The 14,023-nt window shown below is 42.1% G+C and overlaps 1 protein-coding gene across 11 annotated transcripts in view; it reads right to left on the bottom strand.

The window, feature by feature from the left end:
* Window positions 1–14,023, bottom strand: part of fryl (furry homolog, like) — a 58,904-nt gene that overhangs the window by 43,798 nt on the left and 1,083 nt on the right. For 7 of the 11 annotated variants that reach the window (XM_041040157.1, XM_041040146.1, XM_041040147.1 and 4 more), the window contains exons 1-2: window positions 4,381–4,955; window positions 1,904–1,969 (exon numbers count right to left, since the gene is read on the bottom strand). In XM_041040157.1, coding sequence (XP_040896091.1) covers window positions 1,904–1,969; window positions 4,381–4,609 — 295 coding nt within the window. In that variant the 5' untranslated portion in view covers window positions 4,610–4,955. Of the gene's footprint in view, window positions 1–1,903; window positions 1,970–4,380; window positions 4,956–10,157; window positions 10,228–14,023 lie in introns of those variants that run through there. The other 4 variants (XM_041040154.1, XM_041040155.1, XM_041040150.1 and 1 more) reach the window with 2 other exon arrangements.

Consider the following 14,023-nt stretch of genomic DNA (forward strand, 5'->3'; position numbering starts at 1 on the left):
CAAACAAACACAACACAAGCAGATGCTTTGTCAGACCCTGGCTGGTGCTGCCCTGATGCAGGCATTCACTGTGAAACTCTGCCTTCTAATAAACAAGCACAGACTCTTTACAATCCCATTGCATTACATATTGCTGTATTTCATTTGATGACATCTTGTCAGTAAACAGCAGGACTATCTTGCAGAAGCTGTATGTGTACACACTGTTTAAACACAGAATTAGAGTTTATATTATCATTCTTATCCTTATCAACAAACCAGTTCACATAAAAACATGCAGAGACGTCTGCATGGATTGTTTTCAGTCAACCAGCTTTATTGTTTAAGGAATGCAGAGGAATAACTGACAACATTAGAGCTAAGAGCTTCTGTCCAACAGAGCTGACGTAAGTTGAGGACTTCAAATAAACAACATTATGACTGACTTCCTGGAACGAAGAGCTCACTGATTAAATAATCCCAACTAAATGCACAGCCATGGCGAGTTATGGTAGCTCTGTTCACAAAGTGGGAGTTGTGACTGACAGCTAACCATCCTGACTGCAGACAGAGTAAGGGAGCTGTTCCTCCCAGGAGCCCACAGGGTGGAGGATGCATTTCCTGCCCTGGCCTCTCTGAAGGGCAGTGGTGGGAACAATAATCGATAGGAGCTGTAATTCAATCCCTGACCTCCCCATTGGTGCCTGAGCTGCAGAGGACACGCCATTTAGATCCATCACAGCAGTCTGGGTATGCAGCACGACTCTGCAACCTGCACAGCTCCTCACCTCCAAGCGCTCCCTTGAGGCAGGAACCAGCTATTTCATACCTGCTCCAAATAATTACCCGGATACAAACTCTGCACACTTAGACTTAGGTTTTAAACCTTTTTTTTTTTTCCTAACCAAAAAAAATCCACAATTAAGACAGATTTTTCCTGGCCAAGCATGATGCAATTCTCCATAGCTGTAGGATTCTGAATAATGGCAAACATTTATATAAAGAACTTGCACAGACACATTCGAACCCAGTGACGATGATGATGAGCTTTTTTTGCTCTGCTCACGCTGAAAATGAGCTTAGTCATTTCTCAGATTTGCCTGGCAAATCAAGAAAGGTAACTAATTTCAGCAAAGAGTCATTCTCAGGTCAGACGCATATAGCCTCTATGGAATGACAGAGCAGAACACCGCGCAAATCTGAATTAAAACTCATCTTAACGCAGGTACAAAAAGGTCAGCTCATTACTCATAGCACTTCTTCAAATGAGCTGTCTTCAACTTGTTCACTAAGGAGGTGAATTTACTGAGAGAGCTGATTGGAGAAGGAGCACAAACAATGATTCACAGCATTTGTCTTCACAGCTATGACACCACATTCCCACTAAGTGCACAGTCAGCTGCACCATTATGTGGTTTGTTTCACGACAGTTGGCTAATGACAATTTAAGAGACGCGATGAATAAGTTTGTCCAGACTGTCTGGATACACACCCCACGCACTGTTCAGACAGAAGTCAAATTTCTTCCGTTTTCGATACAGGAGTACAACCCTACAGCGCACACTCATGTTCAGTCACATGCTCCAAACACTCCCAAATCACAAACAGGAAACCTGCTGCACCCATTAACCAAATACGGCCCCAATCAAAACCCTTCCCAAAAACTCAGCTGTACATCCAAGGGTGGATGGGTGATGTCACTGTGTGCAAAGAAAGACAAATGACAGAAAGAAAAGAGTGGCACCACCTTAAAAGCCAACTCAGGCTATGCCAGTTCTGCAACCAGGGAGTGGTACTCAGCTCTCATTTAAACATTAGGCATGTTATGTTGAGGTATGAACACACCATTCTAGCATCTGTGTAACTCTCTCCTTACCTCAACTACTGTAGTAACCAGGTCACTTCTTTTAATCACATAACTCACCATTGTGACCCCTGCCACCGACAGCATGATGTAAAAAGGAGATTTTTGTAATATGACGGATGTTTCCTAGTAGGAAAGAAAGAAAGGAAAGATTTGAAAGTAATTTGACCGGTCCAGTCAACTCGCTGTCTTTCAGCACGAACATGAACATTATCACCATCACTCTGAGCTGAACACAAACACATAAACAACAGCTGAGCAACTTAAAAAAAAAAAAAACGTTGTCTTCACACCTCCAAAAACACCAACAGTGGAACCTATTATTGTTATTGTGGGTTAGTTTCGCTAGCTGACAAGTCCTTAGAGGCTAACAGGCTAGGTGAGTTCAGCAGAAGGGAGAGCGCAGTCGTGTTTTAGCCATGAGTAAACAGGGTGCAAGCGTGCTCTGACAGGCAGCACTGCAAAAAAGCCATGCTGAGAGACTGACGACAAGTCATCACCCCACTGCTGGTGCAAACTGGCAGGCCTGCACGCACACACATAATTCGTATGTGTACACACGTCTTCTAAACCTTTAACTACTGTATCCATACACACAATAGTCGACCTACTTCAGAGGATTAACAATGTCAGCACAACTCATGCTTTAGAACCAACACTCAAACTTTTGCCACGGCTCTCACAGCTGGCCAGATCTTGTTTGTTCTTCGCCTAAATGCAAGTCTCCACTACAGATTCTGATACTGATAGTGATCCAATACTAATTTTAATTATAAATTTTGTGTATTTGTTCCTATCTGACAGCTGTATAAGGCATACCATGCCAGCAGAATAGCTCAGCATTTCAAAAACAGAACATGTATCACAGCTTTCCTTTGATGGTTGCTTTATATCACGATATCATTATGCAAAAGCAACAAGTACACTCTCACCGGCCCGCATGATCTGAAACAGTATTGTTTCTATCGAGACAACATGCACACTGTAGTCTTTACAGTGGTCTTCCTGTGTTACTGGGCATGTAAACACATAAAAAGCCCCCAGGAAAATAACACCCGTTGTGTGATAACACTCCTTGTTAATTATCAAAGATTTATTCAACATGTGGATCTCAGGACAACACACAAGAATCTGAAATCTGAAAAAAAAGACAAAATAAACAAACCCAAATACTTTAAAAACAAACCAGAATTCACCAGTGTCCTTGGTGCACAGTTGCATTGATTTACTTTTGGACCACCTGGGGCAAATAAACTCCAAAACACACTGACAACCACACAGCCTTGACTTATCACCATATACAGGTGTTAGCAAACAACTGTCTATTCACAGCAGCACACATCAAGTCAGAGAGCAACGTTAGCATTCATTTGGAGTGTTCTGGCCACCTGACACCTGTCATTTTAGCTGTCTTGGTCTAAAAACTCCTAAACGATTTTTTCAGTTTGCTCAATGTTCACTAACTTTGTCTGCAAAGTTAGTTAGTGAGCTTTTCTGCTGCCTGATGCTGCAGAGTTAATGGAAGTTAATGGAAGTGGGGAAAATGAATTCATGAAAGTAAAAATCTTAAACTGTCTACTACGGCAATTAATTCACACTTACAACAGAAATGTGACCGAGGTCTCCCACAGCACCAGATGCCACTCAGGTCTATGTGGCTGCTACTGTTAAATACTGATGTAAGGTCACGTTACAGGGAGGGAGATGGTTAACTAGGCTGAAAATCATTATGAATATGATGTTTATCGGTGCAGTTTTTGATATTGTTGAAGTTCAATTTATCTGTGGTGACACCTGCCCTATATGATCCGATCTGATCCAAACAGACTTTGTTCTTTCTCCTGACAAAAGCATGGCTCTGTATGCCGTAAGGGAAGTTAATGTTACAGAAATGTTCAAATTCTGATCAAAATGTTAATCATCTAGTGCAGATAGCCTAACTCTTAACACTGTTAATTATTATGTTTTGTAGTTACTTCCTTCCATCAAAGCAAGTTTATCCAGATCTGCCGTGTACGGCCAATTACAACTCCTTTATGCCCACACCTAAACAGGTTCACAGACAATCTTTTTATTAGACTTTATCAGTTTAATCCAGCTGAGAATGTGTAGTCATCTGCAGACTGCACTGCAGTAAGTCTCCATTGCTCTGCATGTTGTTCATTCGTGACCTTGCATATACTATGAGCATATCACAGCACAGATGTGGCTCTCTGACATATGGACAGTTGAGCTTCGGCAGTGCTCTGAGACCACAGGTGAGCACTCTACCACCCAGTGATATAGGGTATCATCGATCGAACACAATGAAGATCAGAAAATATAGGTAACTGCCAAACCCTAGCATGTATACAGTATTCTGAGTCAGTATCCTATACAGTGGGGTGGGTGTAAAGCCAACCTTTGGTTGCATGTTAATAAAGCTTAATCACAAAAATTACAATTATAGAAAGTGACCTAGTCAATTAGCAGAAAAGCATTAATACAAACTCAGGACAGATAACTGCTGTATCAACATGCATTTGAGTCAGCTGTACCTTTGAGGCGGGCTCGGCTACTGCGGGCTGGCCTGGAGGAGCCGGTCCCTGGATCTACCTCTAACACCTGATCGCCCGGATCTTCCTCAATGGTCTGCCCCATGGCTAGCAGGCCCAGTCGTTTCATGCGAAGGAGCCGTGGACCTGTCTCCCTAGGCAAAGCTCCCCCATGTTCAGTGGGCCCCTCCCCTGAGATGGAAGCCGGAACCAGGCTCTTCAGAAACTCCATGTTTGTCGAGACTTTTTCTGCCTTTCACTCTGGTGCGTTGTCCAATAGCCCGTGCCATGCTATTCTCCCACACAAACCACCTGTCTGCCACATCTGCCCCATTTACACACAAGCAGACACGGTGCAGTCCCTGTACCCAGCTGCTACCTACACGCAGCAGTTACACATTCACTCCCTGTGAGGGTCTGTATGTGTGGGCCATGAGATCTGCCCTCACAGACCAGAAGAGACGCTACCTGTCAATCTCTCTGAAGTTGTTTCTCTGGACTAACTAGCAGAGGAGAAGCTGTTTACTGCAGCTAACCAGGGTGACAGAGTGAGAAACTTCCAGCGCTGCAACATTACCTGTCTGCTCACAGTGAGCAGAGAACGCAAACAGACATGGCACTTTTCATGTGTCGTGATGTAACTGTGAGTGGGCAGGGCTACGTTTGAGTGCCAGGCGCTATCTGGGGTGGGACTAGAACATGTTCCACAGGAGATAACACACAAGCCTGGGCCACCAGCCAATCACAACAGAGACGACACCAGCCACACCCTGCTGGCCTGTGTTGCTCACCAGTTTGTGAGACAAAGAGAGGAGGAAGAAGATTGACAGGCACTAGAAGAAATCGCAAAGCTCCAAGCTGCCTACACTTGCACGCCTGTACTTACTGATAGCCCTTATCATAGTCAGAATGGTGTTTCTTGTTAGCATTCATAGACAAACACAAATGCTTGTTTGTTTTCTTGCAAACTTACTCATATACCTCACTCATATACACCCCTCCCTTTGCTTTCACTTGTGCCTGACTGTGCTGAGCTATTATGAAGAGAAGCAGAATGGGTAAAGTGATGGGGTCGGTGAAACATGGCGATGACAGACTGCTGTGCTCTGCTTGGCTGCACAGCTTGTACCTGCAGCAAACTCAGACCCTTCCAAATAATATCCCTAGCTGAGGTGTAAGAGGGACTATGCTGTGCTGACTCTCATAAAAGCTCACTGCCCAAAGAAGTCATCAATTTGCTGTTCTGTGGGACTGAGTGCAAAAATTAATAGGCCACCCAAGCACAAGCATAGCCAGTCCTCAACAGCAACGCAAAACTGTAACGCTCCACAAAAATTAAAGATGACTATAGCACCAATGTGCATCAAACTGTTAAAACACCTAAGTATTTTCTGCTGATTCATCCATAACTAGATGCCACATTAAAGCAATTGGGCAATAAAATACAAATCAATGCAATACTTATTTTATCTCCCGATAATCAAGAATCCATGATGCAATTTGTCATTAATACTGAATTAAGCAACTCAGTGTAATGTAAAAGCGCTGGTAATGCTACAGTGCTACTAAGGCTGTTGTTTCCTGCAGGACTAGGAAGGAGTATGTCGCCTGTTTTGCACAAAACGACAGACACCTAAACTAAACGATAAGCTAATCAGGACAGCTGAACATCTAGCAAGTTTAAAGGTAATACTTTTCCACAAGGAGTGGTGGACTACACCAGAGGTAAATGAAGAACGAATGGATTTACATTTGTCAGGTGGCAAAAATGGTTTGTGATCGTTCTAGTTAGCCATTACAATAGGAGAAGCCAGAGGCTTCTGGTTTGTTTCATACCGCAGGTTTACAGATTGTAGAGCAATGCATTTTTTTTTTTTTTAAATCATAAAGACACTGATTGTTGTCACTTTATGCTTCAGTGTGTCCCACAGTCAGGTTTTGGAGTGTCAGAGTAAAAACAATGCAAGGTCAACAACATAAACAACATATAAACTGATTCATAAAATATAAGTCAAACAAGTTAAATTATCCATTTAATGTCTTATTCTACTGCTAACCTTTTACTATGAGATGTGCTTTTCCTAAATGAATATCTAAAAGTCATTCCAGTTTGTGCTATAACAGTTATGGTAAGCCCTGTGAGGTGGATAGCATTATACTTTTAAGTAAGAGGTAACTATATTCAAAGCACAATTTAAGAAGAATCAGTTTATTTTGAAGGTATTTTCTCATGTCCAAGTAACCATCTCCATCACAGAAAAATTACTTGGGTTAAGAAACTACAGCAAAAATGCACTGTGTGACCAGTAAGTTGGTCAGAAACTTATTAAGGAAGTGCTTACACCCTCTACTGCAGTGTGTGAAAATGTCAGTGAGATGATGTAATTGTTTCAGTAGACAAACCATGTTGGGAATCCAAGAGGGGAAGTAAAAGAAAACATAATATCACCGTTATCTCTGTTTATTTCTGTGTGATTTATGAAAATACTTTTTTTTAAAAATAGTACAGTTATCTATTAATGCCAATCATTCTTTTCCAGTACCTAATCCAGCCTGACGAGTCAGCACAAAGTGGAAGAATGAAATGATAAATACAGGGCTGTGGTCTTCCCAGAACTCTGCCCTCTAGAGGCCAGCTGGAAGAAAACACACCAAGCAAGCTCAAACAAATTGCTGAAATATACTGACAAGCCATACAATTGCTGGGGGGTAAAAAAAAAAAAAAAAAAAAAAGGAAAGGAAAACACTTAGCAGGATTTGATGGCAAATCACCAGAAAGCTTGTTAGAACTGGACTCTGGCTCACCAACACTTTGCAGAAAGCTGGACTATGAAATCACTCCATTTGTCCAAAGATGTAAAATGTTTGATAAATGGACTGCACTTACTCCTGTACTTACTTTCCTCCTCATAAAACTGCTTTCATTTACTGTTAAATCCACTTTACACCTTTACAATAGAGAGACAGAAGCATAAAGGAGATTTAAGGAGAAAGAAGATTTAAGCCTCGCAGGGTTAGTGTTGATAAAAGGCCTATTCTGGTTCCACTGGACATACAGAGCAGCAGACCTCTCCTGTTGTTGTTTTCACTGGAGGGCACAGATTCCTACAGCAAAGGAGTCAATCTGTATTGTAAATTATGTTCGGTGTCAGATTCAGCCTTGTGAGTATTCAGTCACTTCTACTACTATAAATGGATGTGTCATCTGTTACATGTGCCTAAATCATACAGAGAACCTATATGTTTGTCTGACCTCTAATGATATTCCTAACTGTGCTCTAGTTATGACCCACAACTCCAGCCAGGGTGAAAATAACAGGAGAAAGATTTGTTGGGACAATACTGGATTGATTATTATTATTATGCTGTTAAATCTTGTCCATCAGGCACAAGAAAAAGACAAAATTTGCTTCAAGCTGCAAAGAGGGGGGGGGGGCATTTGTTGGGATAGTGCAAGACTGGGGCCTAAGCAAAGATGCAGAGAGGCTGAGGCAGCAGATCCTGGTAAGAATCACTAAATGAGTCAGAGAGAGAGAGAGAGGGAGAGGGATGACTGATGAGGCAAAGATAGCTATCACTCGGCCTGAGCACCACAATGGTCAGTGGAGGCAGCTGTGGTTTGCTGGGGCCAGGTCTGTGGTGCTGCTGAGTTAGAACAATACCCCTGCACAGGAGGCCCAGATCCCTATCAACCCAGGAATGTGGAAGAGGAAGCCCTGCGAACAATGTGCAGCGTTCCTATGCCATTCTGAGTCCCACCCGCTTCTGCCTTGTTTCTGCTTTCAAGCAGGAGAAAACAGGAAAACTAGTGGGCTGGGGCCCAGAAGTCAGAGACGGTGCTGCAGTCAGCTGGTGGGGGGGGGGTGGGCTGGTCAGTACACTGTCACCACTTAGATTACAACAGTTATTTTGATCGCTCTGGGTGTGTGCAAATCTGAACTGCTACTCCACCACTGGATGTCAGTAAACAGCCCCAGGTCCATGTCAGGTAAGGCGAGTATCAAAACAATGATGTACTGCCCCCTTATGGTGCAAACAGCCACCACACTTCCAAGGCCACAATGCCGTCATCCTGTGCAGATCCTCTCAAGTGTAGCCTGAAATTATGCAACAATAAAAGTACATTTTTGCATCTCTGCGCCGTTGACTTGGTGCAGCTTTACAGGAACAATGTCTTCAGAGTTAACATGGATATACCACTTTCATTCAATCAGAAAAGATAAGATACACCTTTATTAGTCTCACAATGGGGAAACTGCATCCGTCACAGCAGCAAAGACACAGATTCAGTCACCCAGAATACACAAAAAAACAAAAATGCAAAGACTCAGGATTTACACAGTGTGAGCAGTTTATACTAAACATATACTAAAAGATTTGATTCCCTTAGTTCCCTCAGGAGTCCTACAAATTCTGGCAGCTCAGTTGATAACCACTACATATTTATTCCATCACAGTCAGAAACTCTACGTATAGGAAACAGTGTGCATGTGTGTAAGTCAGTGTGTAACACAACAAACACACCACCTGAAAGACATGCGTAAATTTGTCCAGTCACATCAAACAGGCTGTCAAGGAACAAAATCGCACTGTCTGACAACTCCAGTTCTTTAAGTGCCCCGCTGTGTGATCGCACATTTTGCTCTCAGTTCTTGCCTGCGACAAACCACCTCCTTCTCACGGCCTTGGTTTGCGACTGCTTCTTTGACTTTTCAGGTCTCCACAAGTATAAGTTTACAGAGTCGTGCATTTGCAAACAAGAACAAGAAATGCTGCCTCTAATGTTCAGACACTCAGACAAAGAGATCAAGCTCGTTCTCCTAAGTCCTGATTGACAGTTGTGAAGCAACCCACAGAGAACTTGGTTGTCACTGCTGAGGAATGTAAGAATGTGACCTGGCCAGACCCTGCATCAAAATGATCTCCTTTTCTTTCCTCCCCAATTACCATTCTGAGGTGACACTTATCTCCCAGAGGCTGCAGTAATATGCCAAAACAGTATTTAGAGGAACACGCCAGTGTAATACAACTTCTCAACATTTACAGATGCAGAATATGGAACAAGATATTCTGCCTGTGCTAAGATGTTTGTCTGTGGTGCTAATACATTTACTGTGGTAGCAATTTAAATAAATATGCAATTTATATTTAGAACTGTGGAGGCACATTTGGAAGGGCGGCAGTCAACTAGGTTGAAAAACATGATAACATGATGTTTTAATTTGCATTAAATCCATCGACACATTCTATGCAATATGATATAAACATACTCGATTCCTTTCTCGTGACAAAAGCTTCACTCACACTGTGAAGGAAGTTTACCAAGAATGTTTGCACCGCAGATGTTAACTTTATCATCTCATTTTCAGACTGAAACCAGCAGCCTCTCTCGCATCATGCTGATAATATATGCCATAGGTCAGCTAAATATACATTATACACATATTTAAAGTAGTACCTGTGGCTGGAAACAAAAACTCTTAGCCTAGGTGGAGATTCAGTATAAAATTAGATGTTGTAGAATGAGGTATTCTACACCTTACGAGTGCAGCATGGACATTTACTGACAGAACACAGGTGTATCCAAGCCGAGGGAGAAAACTAAACGCCAGGTAGAATAGACTGAAATTCTCTGCTTTGCTGCTTCTATCAGAATTCAGCAAAACAAAGAGATTAATCCAAACACCCTGTTTGTTCCCACACTACTTAGCTTGCAGTTTCTGTAAAACCTAAACCTCAGTACATAGTGGAACACGACCCACTTAACACATGTGGTGTACCTTAAGGCCATAGAGCAGGGGCTGGAGCTGGAAAGAGAAAGGAGGGTCCACAATTTCACTGCTCCAAGATCTGAAACAGAGAGCACAGAAATCACGGCTTTAACAACAACTGACAAGAAGACAGACACAAATCAGTTCTGTCGTACTGCTAAGTACAAAATGTCCTCCTTTAACCTGAACTTTAAGGTAGATCCCATTAAGCTCTGACTGATCAGAAAAACATTTACATTACCATTAATTAAACTCACAGCCACGAACATATATCTTTCAATACTTATGCCTTAAGCCTTCTTGTTAACATTGGAAACAACACTTCCATGATTTGATTACACTGTTTGCACCGAACAACATCCTTCACAGCCATATAGCTGCAGAGGTAAAGTGCTGTTTGACACTCTGGTCTTGGTCACAGCAAAGTGACAGGTCAACCTACTGTTGGCTTCAGCCTGGCTTGCTCTGTGTGGACTGGATTAAAACCTCCTCCTGAGCGGAGTAATAATCTGAAGATTACCCACTACATCCAAGAGGCAGTTACATAAGCAGACAGAGGCTTCCAAAACTGTGCTTTCCTTCCAGTTTATCATCACAGTGGCTGCAAAGGGCTCCTTTTATAGTCAGGTAAAACTCACATGTGTGAGTGAGTGTCACATTTTCAGTACTGTGACACTGGCATTAGACCGGCATAAATGAAGTGAGTAAATACAGAAAGCTAGAGACTTATAACCATTATCAAACTGTAGTCAAACAAAGGAAGGAAGAACAAGCCACTGAGTCACACAGCAGACAGAGAAGTTGAGGTGTGAGAACTTCCACTCTTGCGCTTTGGACAGATGGTGAGAATAGGTCAGCGAAGATATCGAGTCAAAACAACACGAAACAAAGCAACAACCTTTACGGCCCAAATGTAATGTCACAGCAACACGCCATCGCACATACCTTCTCCAACTAACCCCAAACAGAGCAAAACAGAACGAAAAACTCAGATGCAATCACTCACTTCTCACGCTGACAGACCTGTGAATAATACATCTGACTTCCTGTTCCAACTCAGCGACTCCAAAAAACAAAAAAAAAGTGTGACCACAGAAAAAGGGTAAGCCAAACCCTGTGCACATCCTGAATGCTGTCGCAGATACAGCCACAGACTGAGCTCCTGCTCTATATTTAAGCACATGCATTTTTCTGGTATTGCTATAACATATTTCATATCTAAACATAGCTCGCTAATTCTTCTAACAAATCAGTGTAAGTTTAACGAGTTTAAACCTTGTACATTTTGGTGTAACTGCAAAAAGAGCTAAAGGTCAACAGAGCAGAGCTGATGTGATCAATGGTTAACTTGACTGCATCTAATGTCGCCATGCATTCTTCCGGGTCCCGCATGCAGCAAGGATGCTACAAATAGGAGGCTGATAGTCCATCCAGGAAATAAGAGATAACCCAGACACACAAGATAGTCCCGTCTCATTTTGCTTTGTTCGATTCTCCTTTCTGTCACATATCATCGACCAGGAGACAGTTTTCCTTCAAGTTCACCTTGTCAATGAATAGCAATTGCACAACCACCATGAACGTTTAGAAAACCAACTCAAGAATGTCTAATGTATTCACTGTACTTGTCTTGAAGAATTTGGGCTAGCTCATAGTCAAAAACAGGCAGTGTGCTACAGTAAATTGGACAAAGAGGGGAAAAACCTATATCTGGCTCCCTCCAACACTAAATGACAGGCCAGGCCTGTCGTAATCACTACCTCTAGAGTGGAAACATTACTGGCTTCTTCCGAAGGGAAAGGGAAATGTACAAACAAACACCTTTTTGCATGTTTCACCAGATATTCCTCTTATCTTTATATTTCTCCAGGTGACATATATAGCCAGAAAAGATCAGGCTTTAACGTACCATCAGTGGATCTAAACATAGCAGAAACCCTGGCAACTCAGCTAAGGCCGTCTTGAGGGCAAAGACAGGGTGGTTTCTCTGGCAAAGGCAGACCCAAACATCAATTATGCTCCAAACCCTCTCTCCCAAAGCCAAGGATAATCTTCCTCAGCAGGGCTCAATTATAGGTTATTTCTAGCTAGACTCAGTCCTTATTGTGTGCTACATTACGCCAAGACTTTCAGTGCAATCAATGAAAAGAATGCCTAAACCATGTAAATCAGAGTAAGCAATGTTGTGCTTTAATCCACATTGCACTGGGAAGAGGCGGAGACTTTTGGAAGTGAACTTTATGACAGTCAGAGAGCTGGTAGCAAACTGCTATTTTCCAAAACACTACACAACCATCATTCCTTACCTATGAATACAGACAACACAAAGAATCTATTTGAATGCAATCATTCACAGACTCGTTAAGATTCTTATCTTCAATGTTTCTCAGGAAGTCTTCATTGTATCGTGTGAATTTAAAAAAAAAAAAAAAAAAAAAAAAGAATGAAAGAGCACAGCAATGTCCAACACAGTGCAGGGCCATGTGTAAGCAGGATGGGTGCTAGCATACAGAGGAGCTGGTTAGGGACTATATTTAGTTGAATGGCAAAGTTTTGAGCCAAATTTATGTGCAATTCCTCAGTGTATTATTTGTTTAGTTGCCCGGTTAATAATTTAGCCATGTGCAAATACAGGCACATAGGTACACAGACAAACACACAGATTCAGCTGATCAATCTAGGTACTGAGGTTATTACTCTAATCTAGCCAAATAAAAGGCAGATGGTATTATATTGTTTTGGAGAAGGTATATTAGAACTTTATATGGGAGCTGCCCACATGGACTGCTGAGAGGTGAAAGGCCATCGAAGCAGGTGCTGAAGGGAATCAACTAGCCAAGACATTTGTGTAGTCACAAGTTTCAACCCCATGTAAAGAAGGACACCAGGTCTTTGCTCTCTTCAGATGACAACATGGAATTCATCAGAACGGAGGTATGGGCTGAAAAGCGGAAAATAAGTTTCAAATAACAAAATAAGTAGCAGAGGAAAAAAGATCTTAGTATGCAGATAAATATGACGCCCAAAAAAACGTGTAACTGATCACTGCAGCAGAATTCGCACATACCACAACACTTAAAAACAACCAAGTGTTTGGATTAATAGGACTATCTGATGATTTAAGAAATAAAATTAAGAACTTGAGATGTTATTTCTGTATTACATAATATTTTTGCAGTCACCACTGAAATGCTGAGTTGATAGTTAATCCTTGCAGGGGGCAGCTTAGGGAGGGCCCATGTGGGGGCATTTTACAGAGCTTGGTTTTTCATCCCCATACTCCTCAATGCCATTAATGTCTTACCAGCTTAAACCAAACACACTAATTCACTGGAATTATGCCCCAGATAATCACAGATAGATGTCTATGTGCAATCCAGGGGGATTCCCTCTAGTCTGAGTGTGCACAAGAGAATGCACTACACATCTGTAGTGCCATCAGAGGCTTATCCTGGCAGGGATGAGGGGGGATCAGCCAGTTGCAAAGACCAGTGGTCCAGAAGGCTGAGTTTAGTACAACACGGCTTGTCTAGAGTGGCAACATGTCTGGAGTCTAAAATGCTCAAACTATGTGGTGTACCACTTTATAACAGCTTCACAGTGATAGCCAACTGATAATACAATGCAGGAAAGCAAAACAGTTAGATGAGTGAACATTTTATTTTGTGTCGCCTCCCTCTAACTGCACAACTATTCATGTGTAACTGCCGAACTGTCGTAATCTAACTTTTTCATGCAAATATGCACAACAAACTTCTTATTACTCAGAGCATAGTCCACCCTCATGCGGGCCTATGAGTGAACACAAGCTGACTTTTCTTTCTGTCTTAGTCTGAAATAGTTTGGCCGCCTCCACCTCTAGCCACACAGCAGAC

Source organism: Toxotes jaculatrix, chromosome 6 (assembly GCF_017976425.1).
Source record: "Toxotes jaculatrix isolate fToxJac2 chromosome 6, fToxJac2.pri, whole genome shotgun sequence".
Classification (NCBI taxonomy): domain Eukaryota; kingdom Metazoa; phylum Chordata; class Actinopteri; family Toxotidae; genus Toxotes; species Toxotes jaculatrix.